At 36.0% G+C, this 20,060-nt stretch overlaps 2 protein-coding genes across 5 annotated transcripts; both read right to left on the minus strand.

Annotated features, from left to right (window-relative positions):
• Positions 1–1,477: 1,477 nt before the first annotated feature.
• On the minus strand, positions 1,478–2,308 carry LOC135630718 (probable F-box protein At5g04010). The gene has a single exon (XM_065137876.1). The coding sequence runs from the start codon at positions 2,306–2,308 to the stop codon at positions 1,478–1,480; it is 831 nt and encodes a 276-aa protein (XP_064993948.1).
• Positions 2,309–5,691: 3,383 nt separating this feature from the next.
• On the minus strand, positions 5,692–17,657 carry LOC135581331 (DNA-directed RNA polymerases II and IV subunit 5A-like). 4 transcript variants are annotated; one of them, XM_065140541.1, is made up of 5 exons: positions 17,409–17,657; positions 17,007–17,222; positions 12,117–12,296; positions 11,823–11,936; positions 5,692–5,977 (listed from the first exon to the last, which is right to left on the minus strand). In XM_065140541.1, the coding sequence occupies exons 2-5, from the start codon at positions 17,208–17,210 to the stop codon at positions 5,852–5,854; spliced, it is 624 nt and encodes a 207-aa protein (XP_064996613.1). In that variant the 5' UTR covers positions 17,211–17,222; positions 17,409–17,657; the 3' UTR covers positions 5,692–5,851. The 4 variants fall into 4 exon arrangements, with proteins under 4 accessions (XP_064996613.1, XP_064996614.1, XP_064996615.1 ...); XM_065140542.1 differs by having other exon boundaries at positions 17,483–17,647; XM_065140543.1 differs by having other exon boundaries at positions 17,007–17,243; positions 17,409–17,606.
• Positions 17,658–20,060: the final 2,403 nt, after the last annotated feature.

The raw sequence follows: 20,060 nt of genomic DNA on the forward strand, positions 1-20,060 counted from the left end.
GATATTATTTGTTATTAACTCAACATTATAATCTAACATTTAACAATTTACCAAGCATGACTAATAAAAACAGAAAATAACTCAAAGGTAAAAAAGATTTCTCTTGCAAAATCACAAGAGAAAATATGATTGTCGAGCATGGAGAGAACATATTATTAAATAAGCACTCGAGCATTCAGGAGTCGACCAAATGTTCAATCGAGTATTGTTGATAGGATATTTTACTTTTTTTTTTTATATATTTTCAGTTTGTAATTTTTAATGTTGTAATGCAATAGAGAGATCTATAGACTTGGAAGCTTTCAAAGTAAGAAACGCTATCGATCTTTAGTGTAGCTTGCTTAACTGTGTGCCATTTATTAGAGTAACTAAGAGGAAACTTAAATTTTCGATGGTATTATTTTAATGCACTTGGATGGCCCGACTTTTCTAAAATGCTATGATTTCTTTTCATGCATTTAGTTTGTAACACTCTCGATTAATTTCACATCGGACAAGATTAAGATTGACTTATAAGGATCGAATGAATATACTATTATTAATTTTAATTTAAATATTTTGATCAATAATTTAGATAAAATAAAATTGATTAATCAGTTAATCCATCAGACTCGAATCATGATATTTGATATCAAAGCTAATCATAAATAAGTTGATAGAATTTACATAAATCGATCATAAATATAAATAATTACATATAATAAAATGTATAATTTAGTGATAAATAAATAATTTTCATCAAAAATAGTATTATGATAAAATCCTTTAGTATGAAGACTATCACCAATAATCATTTTTATTATGAGAATCAATAATAACAATGATGCAACTGTTATCATAACATTCAAGGATATAACCCAAAGTTAGAATGACCAAAGAACGTATTAATAAAGCTAAGATTGTCTCATCTTTACATAAAAGACTCTAAAATTGTGAGTTCGTTTGATGAGTTAAGATCCAAAGGTACCATGAATTGTAATATTTTTTTAATGATTTAAAATTGAGCTTTTTAAATTACAAAACATCTCTGACGGAGAGGTAAAGGAGCTCGTAAAGTAAAATTATATTACCCCATACGAACATGAATATATAAATCGCTATCGATATTTAGCTTTTATTCAACATACACTCGTTTTGTACAACATGTTACTTGTTCAACAGGGACTTACCGTTCACCTGGAAACAAAAACCAAAAACGCACGAACAAGTAGGATGATAAAAGGCACTTATGGTTAGTTAGTTAACTCGACAATCGGAATCATTAATAAAATTATAAATAAATATATATATATATATATATATATATTATATATTCCCTGACACTTCATCGAAAAAGCTTTTAGAACAACAAGTTTCATCAAAGGAGAAGTTACCGGTCCGTACAACACCCGCAAGTCTCTCTTACGGCAGTGGCACGTAGTCGAGTTACGCCCCAATACGCATACAAAAGTCAGAATAGTAGATTGTTGATCGCATGCTAATGCCTCCAAGGCCAAAGAAAAGATTGCAAATATAGCAGACCATCAGCCACTTTTACGTACCTCCAAGCCTTGCTATTCATCAAACCGAAGCCTACCTTTGCTACCCTTTTCTTAGCTTCGTCATGGTCACAGCAAAGCTCTATAACTACTTCTGCCTCGAGGTCAGCTAAATCCATGGTCGCAGAGCAGCAACACGACGATGGACACGGCAATTTCTCCGAGAACCACAACTCGTTGCTCCCGACCGACGTGCCCTTGCCTACATAATCGATCAAAGTGAAGGCCTCTCGGCATTCCTTCGTCACCACCATCCAGACCACCCTCAGCTCCTCTCGAGCATCAACCTCTCCACGTTTATAGACTTCACCGATTCTCACCTCGAATCGGAAGATCCCGTGGAGCGACTCGAGCTCTTCTCCTGTAACGGCCAGCGACAGCACGGGCGCGTCGCCGTGGAAAACGTCGACCATGAAAACGAGGTGGCGGAGTGACAGGAGGGGCGGGGAAGGGATCGCGAGACGCCGCTTCGACGCAGCGTGTAGAAGCAGAAAGAGATGGCTATGAGAGACGGAGGGATTGGCGGTGGTCAAGTGGAGGGAGGAGGGGAAGAGGGAGTGGCAGATGGGCTTCCACAGGTGTTCGGAAGAGAAGATGGCGTACCAAGATTTGGAGACACAAGAGGCAACCGCCAGGGACTTGGGGTCTAGCCATTGGGATAGGAGTTGGATCACCTCCCATGGAGGAGCACTTGGGTTGGGACACGGTCTTCCTCTTCGTATGGTCGGTAGAGCAGATGGTGGCACAATCCTTGATTTGCTTCTATCCATTACACGCTTCGATTTGTTTTCTCTCTCTCTCTCTCTCTCTGGATCTGTTTCCAAATGAGTGCGTATTTACGGACGATAGGGTTGGCGGAGGGGAGAAAAGATGGAAGGTTGGGGGACACATGGACGGCCACCGATTTGCCAGGTGCTGGAGACACCAGTAGCTGATTGCACGAGGAGAAGGCGTGTCCCACGAACACGAACACGCGCAGTGTTCGTACTTCCCGGCGATCAACACGTGGTGCTTCGCCCTCTCCGTCGTCCTTTCTCAGGACTGTTCAAGAACAAAACGTTCTTCGGTCTTTTTGTGTATCGTCTTAATTGGACGAATTTTCGAAGAACAAAATTTTTTTTTGAGAGAACCTCTGTATAAATTTTTTGAAAATTATTTTTATTTTTTTTTAATTAGAGAAACGATAGAAGACTTAAATAAAATTTATATCTTTTGAGAAATATTCGATCTATAATGGATCATTTTGATCCTTCCTTATGCAATCATTCAAAGCTTATAAAGTCCGTTTGTAATTTGTATTGTCTATAAAGTGTTTTTTGAAATGTTTACTTGTGATTCTGAGTGAATGCTTTCTCTAATATGTTTTCTCTTTTATAAGTCTTAAGAAATCATAGGAGATTGATCCTTTTTCAAAAATTAATATTTATAATCTTTTTTTTTTATATACCAACACCCTATCTACCGATCTATAAAGTGACGATGTCTAATATTTATATTATAATATTTTTTATAACTTCTTCAAAATATTATAATTTTTTAAAAAAATATTATAATAAAAATATAAATAGACTAAAAATCTAATAGAAACTAGTCAATATAAAAAATAAAATTTTAAATATGTATCTGTATTGGTTTAGGAACAAGAATAAACAAAAATAAATATTTTTATGTTAGTTATAGTAATTTTGAATAGGCTTACGATGTTTCGAAGAGCATTCATTATAAACAAACTCAAAAGCACTATAGCTGAGAAAATTAGATTGTCAATCCAAAATTCATAGACTAGTTTGGACCACTCCGTAAAAAAACGAAAGCTATCGTTATGCCAAAGGTGTTTTGGATACTAAGAATAATAAAAGCATCTTTTCAGAAATACCAAAAAAAGCTGCTCCTCATCCCATGAAAAACCAAAAAAGAGAAGTTCTCCATAATTCGCCCATTTTAATTTCGGTTAGAATAGTTGGAAGGGAAATTTGTTCGTCCATCGAACAAACACAACGCATACAACTAGTGTGATTTTAAGTTGTCCTATGGTCTTGTTCCTTGGTTTCAGCTCAGCTCAGCTCAGTTCAAGTATAATGGGTTTCGTGTCATTTTTAATCCGGTTTAAGTTGAATGGGTTTAGGTTTGACCTCCTTACCTGTCGATCAACTCTCTTGTCAACTTATGGTGGTTCCAAATCTTTATCCTAATCTCTTTGTCCTCCTTTTGTCAACTTATCTGCTGTTCTTCTATTTGACTTTTTTCTCATGTCATCCTCAGTACTCTCTGATATATTCTTCTTTATAAGAAATACTTATTAGTTCGAAGAGATCGAATGATCTTTCTCATGATTTGTGTAGTGTTAATCCCTATTCAACTTTCCCTTAACACATACATTTCTTGATATGGGAAGGGTGATATCGTCACCACTTCATTGTCAAGTGTCTAACATCCTACTACTTTGTGAACCTAAGGATATCATGCGACTAGCACCTTGATGTCACAGATCCAACACACTCTGACACGGCACTATATAACGAACACATCAATGTCATGCAATAGATATGGTGTCATTTCTCTAATATTGCGATTGCACATATGATCATTGTGCAGTTTTTATATTTGATACGGCATGATCTCACTTGAAATTAGAAAAGGTGAGTAACCATCCTCGATATTAAGGCATGTATTTCAATAAAACAATCATGAAATCTAACTATAAAAATGTTCCGTATGTGCACTTTCCAACCAAGTCTCAAGTTTTGATACATTCAGTACTAAAGTACTCGATGACACTACACAATTGATGCTAATTTATGTATCGAAAAGATTTTATCAAATACACCACTATATAATTTTTTTATAAGATTTAGTGGAGCTTCCCGACACAAAGACAAGCATAAAATAAAATTTAGATTAGTTCCCAACCAATATTCTAGTTGAATAACCAGAATCTTCATTAATAACTTTCGAACAACATATTAATCTAAACAACTAAGAGGTGTTGTTCGTCATTTCGTCATAGCTTATACCTTTGATTTATTCATCCGAATTAAATCATCGTCGATTCGATGCCCCAAGAATAAAATCTTTATCTAAGCAAAGTAACACTTCTCTTTTCACGAACAGTGTTCATCTTGATAATCTTGAAAATTATTCGAAGATGCTCAACATGCTCCTCGAACGTTGGTTAATGAGAGTGCAAATTATGATCGAAGCATTGGTAAGCCGAAAGACATCAATCACTAAGCATTGCATTGGTGCTTAGTTTGTGCCTCGATCACACGGTGTTGTGTATCCCATGTTTTAGTTTCAATTTTCATGCTTGATATATTGAACTGATATAAAGTTTCTTAAATAAAGTATACTTTGGACACACAATCTTAATTAGTTTGTGCTAGCTAATTCTGTAGTCGACACAATCTTAACGCCCTTGCGCTAGAGCTGATACTAGTAATTTGCACTTTGCAGTTTTCATGAAGTTTACATTAGAAAGGCTGGTCAAAAAACACAAATTAGTTTCAGAAGTAAACACACATAAAACATCTGGCAACTTGATACAAGAATTATAATATGAGTTGAAATTGTGTCAAAACTACTTTTTGGATTACTGATATAATATTTGTATATTTTTCAATAACATTGATAGAATAAAAAAAATTAGACTTCAATTATACTGTTTCTAACAGACTATTCAAAATCTATAATCTTGTTTTAAAATGTATAACGTTACTTACACCTAAATCATCCAAATTCACTCAATATCTTCGAAATGAATTTATAAAAGCAAGCTTCATCAATTTTTCTAGTTTAAAATAATTATTTATAATGATTTCAGCAAATTAAAAGATGAAATTACGTCGAAATTGATTTTTAGACCCATCAACTTTATCGTGTGAAAATTATGCCTCAAATATTGTTCATTATAATGGTATTATGTTCTCCTATAACTTTGCATGGATTTCAAATTCACTAATTTTATACAAGATCACACTGATCTTGGCTTACTCAAAATTAGTACAACTCTGAACAGTTGGCTAATTTTGTCGGCTGTAAGATCACACGGATCTTACAGCAAAGTTTGTTAATTTTCTCATGTTTATGCTCGTAGATCTCGGTCAACAAAATTTCTCATGCAAATGCTGGTTGGTTCCATGGATGAGCATGCTCCTGCGCAAACCATCATTCCCATATCACTGGAAACTAATAACCAAAGTAATTCTTAGGCTGCACCACAAAGGAAAGTTGTACTTAACAGCCAACAACAAAATAGAAATTGCACATCTGGCTAGTACCAGCATATCTTTACAGCAGCAGGCATCTGAAACATCTCATACAACATATCGATAGGTCACATATCTGCCTGCAGTCTCACTAGGTCGGATGATCTTTACGACCTGTCCACGCTTTAGGCCATAATATCTTGCTATTGGATCTGTAACTTGGATTCGAGGAAGCTGAAAGAGAAAAACAATCATAAATAACAATATGGAAAATAGTACACAAACAAAGAGAAAAACAAGTAGACATACATAAAATAAATGCTTATTCACACATCAAATCAGTTTTTTTATGTCAATCTTCTCAATGTATCATATGCATACACTCCCGACTCTAATTTCTCATCTTGATCCTATCCTCTAGTTCAACCAACCACCTTTCTTTTTTCGAACTCACTGGACACTCTTTTTTTTTTGCTGTTTCAAATCCCCTTCACTCGTCTCCATCTTGATAAATATAAAAAGGCCAATCTAGAGGAAAATCTCAGCCAAACTGTCTTAAAGGAGGAACTTTGGTACTATGAGAGATTTAATGAGTTCCTTGACTTATATAACCTTAAACGCTAAATATCTTCATGATTGCAGAATTTTTATTAGGAAAAACATTAGAAGACACTAAATATCTTCATGATTGTAGGAAAGAACATTTAACAAGTTTCTTGATCTACCTCTATGAGCAAATTCCGGAGCAACTGAAGACAACCAACAGAACTAGAAAAATGATAAGGAAGAACATCAAGATAAGCAAGAACATAAACCAAGAAAAGAAAGATAATTAACAGGGGCAAAAAGCCACCAAAAACCTTTTACTTGATCAATTACCATACTATAATGCACTATTTCCTAACTAGACCAGAAGATAATCAATTACCATACCTTCTTTTAGAGAAATGTGAGATATTCTACTCCAAATACGCCGAAAAAAAATAAAGATTGCACCTCTATCGGCCACCTTTTGCTAATGTTACTTAAAATAAGCCAATGATTTAAAAAGCGTTAGGCGCCAAAAGGCGCTAAGGTCCAAAAACGCCCGAGGCGCTAAGCGCTCGCCCGAACAAAGTGAGGCGCTAAAATACAAAAATATATAATATAATTAATAAATATAATTATTTAAAATTTTAAATAAAAATATGGTATTAAATTAAGAAAATCTATGATACAAAATCATAAATGAAAATTGGAGACTCTATTGAGTTGCTCTGTACACTTGTCATTTATCTTGAAACCTAACAATAATTTCAAATAAATAAAAATTAACAGTATTAAAATCAAAATAATATATTATTAATCTATTAACAGTATTGAAAATTAATAATTTCAAATAAACCTAACAATATTAACAGTATACAGTATACTGTTAACAGTATACAGAAGGAGAAGGAAGAGTATAAGGGAGTGCTGACTGAGAAAAGAGGAAGCGACAGCGGGAGTGTAAGGAGGCAACAGCAGCGGGAGCGAGAATGTAAGGAGGCAGTGGCAGCGGGAGCGAGAGTGTAAGGAGGTAGTGGCAGCGGGAGCGGGAACGTAAGGAGGCAGCAGCAGTGGGAGCGGGAGTGTGAGGCAACGAGAGCGGGAGCGGGAGCAGAGCGGCAATGGCGAGTAGCGACAGCGGCGAGCAGGAGCGGGAGCGGGAGCAAGAGCGGTGAACAGCGGGAGCGACGAGCAGCGACAGCGGTTGCAAGCAGCGACAGCGACGAGTAGCGGGCGCGGGAGCGACGGCGGCAACGAGCAGGGTTAGCCGGTTAAGGTTGGGCAGCGACAACTGATATCGATTTTAGTTGGTTCGATTGAACCAACTAACCACCGGAGACCGAACCAGACCTAAAATCCTGGTTCGATCGCCTGGTTTAACACAAGTGCTCGCCCGAAGCACCCAGCGCCTGGGCTCGCGCGAGCGCCTAAGCGGCGCCTCTTTGAAGCGCGCCGCCTGGAAGTTTAGCGAGGCACTCGGGCCTCGCCTCGCCTCGCCCGAGAGCCTAGGTGAGCGCCCGAGCGCCTTTTTAAATCACTGAAATAAGCTATAAATTAGTCACAAAGAATGCGATAAAATTTAAAACAAGAATACACAAAAAGGATTAGAGACCAAAACTACTGCCACCCTTGAGTTCAACAATAAACAAGTAAATTGACTCAATCTAACATTAATAGACTGATTTGGACTACATTAACTGCCTGGATTACACTAGTATCTGGTTTAATCACTTCTGCAGAAACCAAAATATCACATCTTTATTATGAAATGAAGCTACAAACTTACAATGTCTTCATCCCACGGCTCACAATTTTCAAGATCTGAAAGGACACACAATTCTCCAGACCCACACAAAGTGAATACCTTTCAAACTAGATATTGCAACATGATCTGTTTTCTTTCTTGGAATATCTTTGGTTCCATAGTCAATTGAATCATTCGGATTTTGTAATCCACAACGTAACAATACAAAGTTATAAATGATAAAGGCAATACTGAATGATTACGTCAAAACAACATACAAACAAAGAAGAGACAAATGAATGAACAGAAATTTTCCCTAGGATGTCCTGCTTGCTCTTACATATGAAAAGAAGGTTGTCAAACTTGCTTTTCTACCTAGAGGGATGCATAAAATCAGATCAAAGGATCGAGCTTTCCAATTTTCATCTGAGCATAGAAACATGCAACCCCGCAGCCTAGATTGAAATTCCAATAACCATGGAAAAGAAGATACCATTGCGTAATAACATTTTCTCTGATCCAAAGTTCATGGCAGAATATAACATAATCTATATCAATATTATCATAGGCTCATCCAATTTTGATTAAATTATCAGCTTTAATGCAAAATATCATTTAGAATCCATCAATCAATCAACATTAACAGTCATAAAACCAAAATTTGGCCAACTCTAGATGATTTGCAACAATAATAACGGAGAGAGGAAGCCAATGACTACATAAAGAGAGAAAAAAAGAAACGTGTGGGAACAACCCATTTGATAATTTCAACCTACACCCATGGTACACCAAGGGTTCGATCTGATCAGGTTTAATTAGCTCTGACCAAAAACAGGATGAGTTTGGCATTTTTTTAAAAAGAACCTGATTGGCACAAGGAGAGGACAATATCACTTATACCCCACTATCATCCTCACCCAACCCAACCAACAAGAAAATTCCCCATAATAAAATGTCATAAATAATTTTGCATATTATATTTCATATATATCAAAACATATGCCAATTATTATGTATATTTTTCAAAAATCATTAACATCAGGGGGGAAGCCAAAAAAAATACTACTGTCAGCTTGGTAGATATAAGAATAGATTTTTTTTAAACTAGGATAGGTTTTCTCGCCATATTGTAAGTGGAGATATTTTAATTAAAAATACCTCTACACAAATCTCCATATACCTCTTCACATACCACTGAAATTAATTTTCTCACCTCCTCTAACAACACTCTCCTTGACACATATCTAAACCATCTTAAATGTTCTTCCTCATCTTGTCTTCTGCAAAGTTACACCTAATTTTTCACAAAAAATCTCATTTTTATCCTTTCTAGTAACACAAACCTCCCTTCATCTATATCCATTTTAACCCATAATTTTTATTCTATATATAATATATTCACCAATCTCTCCATTTTGTTGAATAACCGATCCAAAATACTTAAAGAATTATCCCAATGTACAATACGAGAGGTACATATCGGTCTGAGCATGGACTGATACTCGAACCACCTTGTTTCTGACGATCCGATTAAAATAGTAAAAAAATCAAAACGTGGTCGGCCCTAATCCATTTCTGCATTAAAAAAGAAAAAAATAGAAAATTAGGGCTCACGAATGCCAGCACTTTTCTCGCGAATGATGCCGCAGCCCTCGCTGTTGCCACTTCGCTGCTGCGATGCTGCAGCCCAGGCTGCCTCTTCGCTGCTGTGATGCTCCCGCTGCCTTCCCAGGTGTTATTGCTGCACTTCTCCTCTGCTCCGCTTCTTCTTTCTTTTCTCCTTCCTCCTCTATTCCTCCACCGCCCCTTCCTTTTCACCCTCTTTTTCTTCCTCCTCGAAACATCGATACGCACCGACATATCATGTGTTAGTACATCGATATAGACTGGTACATTCAGGTTTGACAGAATGCCGAAACAGATCCGGCACCCGAAAAGGCAAACCTTGCTATGTAGTCAATTTTTCTAAGTTACATGTTATAATTTTAATCTTAGTCCTACTTAGTGAAGTCATTAGTGATTATACTTGGTTCCAACACTAGACACTCTATAGTTCCAACATTAGTGATTATACTATAATACATATTCCACTATGTAACATAGTAAATGTTTACTTTTGATTCTTCTATTTCCTACAACATATATCTAGTACTATAAATCTATGTTCATTCGTTCAGCTTTTACCGAGCACAAATTTACAATCCTTATAAATAATTCTATCTACTTTTCTGAAGAGAATATTGTAACTAAAAATATGGTCACTTACATAACTGATCAAATGTTCATCGAACTAAGTATAAATAGTAAAATCTAAGTTCATACCATTTCTCTCCCTACATTCCAAACCCCCATGGACTCCATTAAATTCACTATATTTTTTGACACATGTCCATTCAAATCCCATCCATTAATATGTTTCTCAATTGAAGGCATTCCTTGAATAATCTTGTCTAAATTTTTCCAGCATTGTCTTTTGGTTTGTTCATATAATCCAATTTGAGAATCAGAAGTACTTATAAAATTTAAAGTCTCCTAGATGAATACAAATTTTAAAATTATAATGTTGTCACCAAATCTCTTTACCTTTGCAACGTGTCCTTAAGATCCTGGTCTGAAACAATATCTACAACATTTCTGTGTCATAACATTTTCAAGATACCAAACAATATCTACAATGTGTCCTTCAAGACTTTTACACTTAAGTCTCCTGCAAACAAATTATGTTGATTATTCTTCTGGTTATTGTATCCACCAAGTTTAGCATTTTTCATAAAAGTGTTTGTACATTCTAAGTTGCTTACTCAATCCTTTGATCTTGAACTAATTTCCTAATTTGCATTAACCCAAAACAATAAAAGAATCCTTGCCTATCTTGTACCACAGCTGGGCAACGATAACATAGACCACTTCCAAAACGACCTTCAAGTCCACCCTTCTGACTTGAAACGGAAACGGAAACGGAAACGGAAACGGAAACCAGAGGAGAATATTCAACGCTAAGTTTGATGCTAGTCAAGCGGAAACGGAACTGAGTAGTGGAGGTCCCCCACTTCACCTCCGGATGATGACTTAAAGTGATTAAGATCCATGTTCATGATGTAACATAGTTTTTTTTACACTAGCTATCAATAACCATGCAACTCTTTTCCTTTTCATCCGAGACAAGGTCCGTAAGTGACAAGGTTGGCTTATAGATCTATCAAACAAATTATCTAGTGAACAGTTATCAAGTGCTAATCCATGGACATTCAAGTGTGTGTGTCATTCTTGATGAGAAATGAAGAATTTAATTATCAAATTTTTGGAGTTCATGACAGATAATCACAGAGAAAGAACTTGATGACAAAAAACTAGATTCATGAACACATATATCAAAATGCCCCAAAAAACAAGTCCGAATAATTTAATATAGAACCATGATTGATGGCATTAGTAATAAGAAGGTTAACATGAGTTCAAGACAACCTAGGCAAAAAGAGGAATTCAAGGTTCAAACAAGGATAGCATGATGAAGTTCTTATGTAAAGATAATATCATCAGATCAATTATGAGAATTCTTTTGATGCTGCACAAAGTGACTTTGTAAGCTGAAGTTCAGGCCACCAAAACAATGTCTCAAGACATAACTCCAGCTCTGTTATCCATATGCATGCTTAGAATGACAAAGTGCTTATGTAAGCATTATAACACCAATTCAAGATCTTGTCAGAAACTAATTAATGATGCTAGGATACTTGCAAATGCATCAAATAAGCCGACATCAGTTTTACCACCATAAGTATATCAATTTTTATCAATCTTGGCTACCTGAGTTTCCTTCAGTGTATAACGCTCCAGTAATGTCTTCTTTTCCTCACTTGTCAGAACCTGATGCTCTGGAACAAGTACATGGTCCTTGATATTGACAAGAAGCTCTGCCTCCTATGTTTTAATATTATAAGACAAAAATCAATAGATACACTTACCTAAAAATTAAGAAGAAACAAACAAAAAAGAAATATGACAAGAAAATTTAAACTTCCAAATAATAAATTTAAACTTAAACCAATATGAGCTTGCTATGAAGCAGCTGCTAGAATTGCAAAAGAGGAAATGATATACCTGAAAGACCTCCAAATGATACTTCTGAGATGCTTCTTGCAGGGATGATCTTGCAAATGGAGTTAGATTTTGTTGAACGACTAATATTGCTCTAAACACGTTCTCTTGTTTCATACGCTCAACATACTGCTTTATTTGTTTTACACCAACCTTTGCTTCAGTTGGAAAGAAGACATAGATCTGCTATCATGAAGTGAAAAACATAAATGTGGTGTTGTAAATTAGTCACGATGATTAAAATCTTGATTAAGACATTATTAGTCACAAAGTCATAACAGACAGATCATATAGGATCTTAGAACACTCTACAGAGGCTCACAAAATGAATCACCAAGTAGCAATTGGAGCTTTAATAACAAAATAAGTGGACATGACTGACCATGAAGACTCAAATACAAAAACAGTATGCAAAAATGCACAAGTACTAGTTTCTGCATGTGTGCAGGTGAGAATCCATAAACCAATGTCCAAAGGCTGAGAAGAAAATAGGTTAAAGAGAGTAAAAATGTTAGACAGATCAATTAACAGTAACTGTAAATCACTCTGGAAAAAACTATCAGTCACAATAAAGAATACAATATATCCAACAAAAACAACTAGTTGCTTTAAATCAGCAACAACTTCTATAAAAATGATATCATCACAACTTAATTCATTCAAGACTTGCAAAAAATTGGTAGTCAAGTATGTACTGGATTAACCCAATAGACTTCAAACTTGTCTAGAAACTTGTTCTCGAGCTTGCAATTCAGGCATTTTAGCCACAATAAAGCTTAAAATACTACTAGCTGCCTTATTTTAACCAAGGTTATTTAACATTTTATTAATGATAAGAAACCCAAATTGGTACACTTCCTATAACCATTTGTCCAAGAAAGCCCTGAAAATTTTTTATGCAAAATTACAACAGAACCTAAGCTGGATGCCATGGGTTTGATTCAGGCTGACCTTGAGTAGGCTTATGTTGAAAATGCACAGATGATGAGACCACAAAACTCAATCTTCACACAGATGGGTTCATACCAAACCATGTTTACTGGTCCAGGCATTAATAGGAATGTGGACCACCTCTTTTCAGGTGGTTCAGTCCCCTTTTTTTTTAGAAGCTGCAGCGCATCTTACATTTTAAAGTCCCTAGGACGCGAGTCGTGAGTGACTGAGACTTGCAGACCCACCCGCTCATTGCTCGCATCAGCCACTGCCCACCGCCAAATCAGTATCTTCTCCTCCTCCCCCATCCCCCATCCCTTACCTCTTCTCGGTACCACAGAAGGTGTCAGCACATCGCTATGCCAGCACTTACCACACCCATATTAGTCTGACCATGGACAGCACAGGTCTGGTACCGGAAATTGAGTTTCCTAAATGAGACCTTGATGAACCCCATCTTGTCATGAGAAGTCAACTTGGTAACGGGACCTACATGAGCATGTAAAGTCATTACATCAAACTAATGTGCAAATGACTAAGGGACACAAATGGGTATTGAGATTTTAATAAGGATTTGATAGTTTATATAAATTTATTGGAATAGAACTGAAATTTAAGCAACCTTCTGAATTTTAACTCAAAATATCACCCTCTAAGAGTGCGTTTGGAAACACATTTGAAATATGCATTGAGGGACAATGCACGTTTCAAATGCAATTCAGTGTTTGGTATTTTTTTTTTCCAAATCGCATTTGACCTCGATGATGTATTGCAAATGTTGATGCTATCTCAGGGTAGGATTAATATTCCAACATTTATGGGATGCTAATATAATTTTTCAAATTCCCAAAGTGCCCTATTGCATTATCTAAAATCACAAAATTACCAACATGATTTAGTGAAAATAACATAATTCATCTTCTATAAGATAAAATTTTATTTATTTATTTATTTGTTTTCAAAGGTTATATTTATTTATATAATTATATTTTTATGTATTATATGTCTAGGTCATATGAATTTTTTTTGTAAAATTACATACATTCATTTATTTTATTTGTTTACTTATTATTTTAAATAAAAAAATATTTATTTATTTTTAATAAATATTCAAAATATTAGAAAGGTAAATTTGTCATATAATATTTAATGGACTTTTGAAATATAATTTTACTAAACAACACTCACGTTAATGTATATTTAAGAAAAAATTTTCATCTATTATTTACCAAACACTAAAAGCCATTCACTCGAGCCTCCATATCCAAATGCACATTAAGAATGCAAATGTGTTCCCAAATACAGCCTAAATTCTAGGATTCATATTATAAGAGTGGCAATGCTCCCAACGAAAGACAATTTTCTTATTACTTGGAAGCTAAGGCTTGTTGAGTTGCCTATAAACACTCCACCAGGAATAGATGCAAAATTATGCATTTGTCCATGGAGTAATTTTGCCATCTACCACCCACCACAGGTGTTCCATTTCAGATCATCACAAATTGCTTACTATAAACTGTTTGAATACTACCGTCACACACACCAGTCTTCAACCAAATAAAAAGTACTATCTCAAAGTATCTGGCATCCAAGTAATAACATCAGGAGAAAAAAGAGGGTAAGAGAGGGGAATAGGAGAGGAGAGAATAAAAGCGGGGGACGAGGGGATCAAAGCAAGAGAGAACAAGAAACGGGAGGAGATGGGAGGGGAAGAAAGTGGAGAAAAGAAACGAGAGAACATAAAAGGACAGGAGAGTACCAATGGAAGAAAAAAGATCAGCTTGTTGCAGCGACATAAAGGAGGTGGCTTGGCCTGCATAGCGACAACGAGAAGTGGTGAAGCAGAGGTGGAAGGGTTGGACCAACGATGGCAGCAACGACGACAGCAGTAGAGACAAACCTGAAGAGTCATTTCATGCATCTAGATAGTGGGGGGTATGAATCATCAGTGTTTTACTTTTTGAACTTCTATCTGATTAAAAGAGGTGGCTTGACCTGCATAGTGACAACGAGAAGTGGTGAAGCAGAGGTGGAAGGGTTGGACCGATGATGGCAGCAACGGCAACAGTAGTAGGGACAAACCCAAAGAGTCATTTCAGGCATCTAGATAGTGGAGGGTATGACTCATCAGTGTTTTACTTTTTGATCTTCTATATGATTTTTTTTCTTTGCTTTATGATCTTTTATATGAGTACTCTTGAGTTGACTCTAAACTCAAGTCGACTCACAAAAGTCACCAACTTTACTAAGTCATAGTCAACTCGCAAGGAGACCCCATCAATAGAAATCTGATTCAATGTCTGGTGTAAGTCACCATGCTTAATATGGGTCACAAGATCGTGCAATCCTATGGTCTAGTTCACGATTTTAATAAAATTAATTTGCATGTCTTGATTTTCAAAAATGCAATATTCTTAACACAAACTAAGTTATTTTCCCCAAAAAATTGTCGATCCATCAATTGCACAAGGATGATACCTATTGTGAGTAGTAGAAATCACTTTGTTGAAGCACATTTGACCTTTCAAATCAGTCCATCTACTAATATAATATTTATTTTATAATAGTAACCACAATAAGTTTTATTATAACCTGAAGGACACCCAATGATTACTCTATGTACTATATATTATCAATATTTCCATTTTATTGAATAATAGATCCAAAAACTTCTTGTTCATTCATTCTAATTATATCTTGGATTTTTTCTTAGTATAACCAAGATTACATCCCATAATTCAATCTTAGTTCCAATTAATCTAAAACCTTTAGATTCCAAGATTTGTTATATTCAAGTTTAAAATCAATTTCATTTATAATCATCCCATTCAACTCACACAATTGGGGTCTATAATGTACATGACAAGTAAAATTTGTCCATTATCAATTTTAAAATAAAAGAACTTATGTTCTTTACTAGATTATATAATTAACTGTTGCTAAATCACATCACCTTCAAAGTCTTATGTTCTTTACTGTCATCAGATAAAAGACGAAGGATCAAAGCCAACAATAAACTTCTGCCAAAAAGTATCAAAAACATACAACACCTGATAATAGCTTTAATTTCATGTGTAAAAAAATAAAAATAAAAATTCTACAAGATTGCTGTAAAAAGAAACTGCCACTGTTTGTAGCAAGAACAGAAGAAACCTAATCAATTATATAACTAATTCAAAAAAGAAAAAAGAAACATGCAGATGAGATCTTCAGACATTGGTTAAAATATGAAGGAAGCCATGGTAAATACAACTATGAATTGCCTTGAATTTACACAACAGGTTCAGCACAATAGACCACAGAAAGAATATCTTCCATTTAACAATAACCAAACAAAGTGATACAATTAAAAATAAAGGTTGATAGCCAGGAATTCGGACATTTTAAGCCATTTCAAAAATCTAAATGGGTCAAAATGATCCTTAGAAGACACTTCCAAATATTTGAGGATCCCCAAAATTTAAGTTCAACAAGGTATAGGGTAATCAAACGAACAAATATCAACAAAGGAGGCTATGACTGGACTATCAATCCATTAGGTAAATTATAACAATTAACCACATAGAGTGCGAAAGGTTGACTACTTAAAAACAATGATATAGAAGAAACCTATAATAGAACTTTTCCTAATTAGCAAATCAAGAAACAATATAATGATCATTAGAAGTCAAAAAGATAGCAAAGGCATAAGTAAATATAAATCAAAAAGAAGAGTTAATGAAGTCTGATAGTGACAAATTCATCACCATAAACAAAAGATGTAATTGGCTGATGCACAGAAAATAACATACGCCTGGTATTCGTTGCAACTGCAACCATTACAAAACAAAGACAATAAAATACGAAAAGACAAGACCTAAAGCATGTCAACAAGATAATTATCTATAGAAAGGAAAGACCCAGCTTTTTTTTTTTTTCCTCAAGAGAACAACCACAATCGAAGATAAGAAAGTGATGGACCTGATCGTTGTTATCGTTCTTCTTCTGCTTATTGATGACAAGCTCATCCCGCTTAGGGTTCTCCCCATATTTCTCCAAGAACTGGCGCATGTTTATGTCGATGTCTTTAGCAGCAACGACAAGGTATCCTCGGTCCCTCAGCATCTGCATCACCGTCCGTCTGATCCGAAACAACCGGCTGACCTCGCCCTCAGAGGTTGCCATCTTCCTCGATAACTAATCATGTTTCACGATTACCTTAACACATCAGGGAAAGGGGAAAAGGAGAACGAAAGAATCATGAAAGACATTCATCTTAGCAACAAAAAATTGGGAACTGCCAATGCGAAACTCCAACCAAATCGAAAGAGACTTTAATCAAGTTATTGAATGTTACGACGCAAAGAAAGTTGTATGAAAGACCTCCGAACCCTTGCGCTAGGGTGGTTGCAAGAAGCAAGATGAGAACAGGAGAGAAGGACGGAGGGAGCGGCTACCGCAACGATCTCGGAGAGCGGGGGACACAGGAGACGATCCACAAGATGCGAGAGAAGCGGTCTTCGGTATCTCTGCGAATCGTAGGGTTTCGAGGGCGAGGCGAGCGACCCCGAGAAATAGGGTTGGGTTCAGCGGAGCAGTGCGATCATGAGTGGGGCCCAGGGTGGATTTAGTGTGGACGGACAAATCAATTGGTTGTCTATACCATGATATTTACATCTTATAGTTATTTAGTCTTCTTAATCAATTAAAATTGAGCTTTATATTATACTATACGAGGTGGGTTTAACGATTATAAATATCATGTTGAATCTTAGATTTTGATGATGAAATAAATTAATAAAATTTTGATGATGAAATAAATTAGTGAATTAATGATCTAATCAATGTGTTGAGATAAGTGATGTAGGACTAATTACGATCGAGAGAAAGATAAAATGATTAAAGAAGAATCGAAGTTGGGCTAGAGTCAGTGATCAGGCATTGGGCCGAATGAATCGGGGGATATACCGAAAGATCAGTTGATGCAGTAAAATCTCATTGGAGGATCACCGAGAGTTCGTCGAAAGCTCACTGGAGGTTTACCGGGAGTTCGTCGAAGGCTCACCGGAGGTTCACCAAGAGTTCGCCGAATGCTCGCTGGAAAATTGCCAAGAGATTACTAAAAGTGTTGAATCTTGGATTTTGATGATGAAATCAATTGATGAGTTTGTAATCTAATCTGTGTTTTGAGTGACGTAGGACTAGCTTCAATCAAGGAGAGGCAAATTGATTAAAGCAAGAAAAATCATGTTGGGCCAAAGTGGAACATGTCAGAAGATTAGACATCGAGCCGAAGGATCGGTTGACATATTAGCAGAAGGCTTCGGGCTATGGGTTTGGGCATCGGGCCAAGAAGAGTGAAAATTACACTAAGAAAATTGGAGTTGCGGAGGTCAATTGGCCGATTGGGCAATATGCCGCAAGAGAAGATGATGCATCGAAGAATCGGACGAGACGTCGATAAACCAATGACATGTCGGACAAAGGATTCATGCTTTGTAATCATTTGTCTAAGATCAAAGTTGTTTGTGGGGCTAATTGAGTTAACTTTTGGTGTAATCATGTCAACTCAATTAAGGGCCAATTGGGTCTTAATTGGGACTGATTTAGGCTCATTGGGAGGTTCATTCAGTGACCCAAAAGTTGGGTCAAGTGGTGGCACCGCCAGAATAGGTGGTGGAACCGCTTGTGAGTTGGAAAACTTAAAAAACCCTGTCTCCGAAGCTGTCAGGCAGTGGTACCACCCAGTGATAGTGTGTCAGGCAGTGGTATCGCCCAGTGTCAGGTTACAGGCGATGGTACTATCTAGTGTAGGCAATGGTACCACTCGTACTCGGAAGACACGAAAATTTAAATTTTTGGCTTCATTTTTGAAACCATTTAGGGCCTATAAATACCCCACTAGAGCAGCAAGAAATGAGCAAGAATTCTTGAGAAAAAAATTAAGTAAACTCTACCAAAACTTTGAGTTCCCTCCTCCTAGTGCTTAGAGTTAGTCCTATGGGAGGTGTGTGAGGGAATACTTATAAAAGAGTGACTTGTAAGGGTTATCTCCTGAACTCGTGAAAAGGAGAAAGTGCTATAAAGATATGGTTGGTCTTCGCCTATTAAAGAAATATCTTTAGTGGAAGCCGGTGACCTCAACGGAGGAGAAATCGGAAGTGGATGTCGGTCATTATGACTGAACCACTATAAATTTCGGTGTGTTCTTTCCTTACTACTTATTCTCTTTATTGTATTTTACTTTACTTCGTTGCAAACTATCCAATCCCCTCTTCTCATTCACTTGCAAACTTATATGAGTAAAACAAACGGTTTTTATTGAAATCAATTTTTATCATATGAGGATTTTCAAACTGATATAATTTTTTCACTATACTAATTCACCCCCTCCCCCCTCTTAGTGCCGACTCGATCCTAACAATTGGTATCAAAGCCATGTTTTTTTTGTTTGGTTTAACACCCAAGAGAAATGACTCTTTTCGATTTTCAAGATTGTCACTTTATCATTCGTCCTCCTATGTTCAATGGGACATACTACACTTATTGGAAAACTCAGATGAGAGTTTTCTTGCTTTTGTTGAATCTTGATTTATGGAATATTGTTAAAAACAGATTTCAAAAGTCTTTCTTCCAATGAACGATTGGAATGAGTTGGAGAATAAGACTTTCTCTTTAAATACCAAGGCTATGAATGCCTTGTTTTGCGCTTTAGATAAAAATGAGTTCAATCAAGTATCTTTTTATGAAACGGCTTTCAATATTTGGCACATATTTGAAATCACTCACGAAGGCACTAGTAAAGTTAAAGATTCAAAAATTAATTTTTTGATACATGATTTTGAATTGTTTCGCATGCAACCAAGCAAAACCATTGGAAACATGTACACCTAATTTACGGATGTCGTCAATGATCTAAAAATACTTAGTAAAAGTTTTTCTGATTTTGAACTCGTTAACAAGATATTAAGATCTCTTTCTAAAAATTGGGATTCAAAAGTAACGACAATACAAGAATCAAAGAACTTGAACCAA

This window comes from Musa acuminata, chromosome BXJ3-2, assembly GCF_036884655.1.
Source record: "Musa acuminata AAA Group cultivar baxijiao chromosome BXJ3-2, Cavendish_Baxijiao_AAA, whole genome shotgun sequence".
Classification (NCBI taxonomy): Eukaryota; Viridiplantae; Streptophyta; class Magnoliopsida; order Zingiberales; family Musaceae; genus Musa; species Musa acuminata.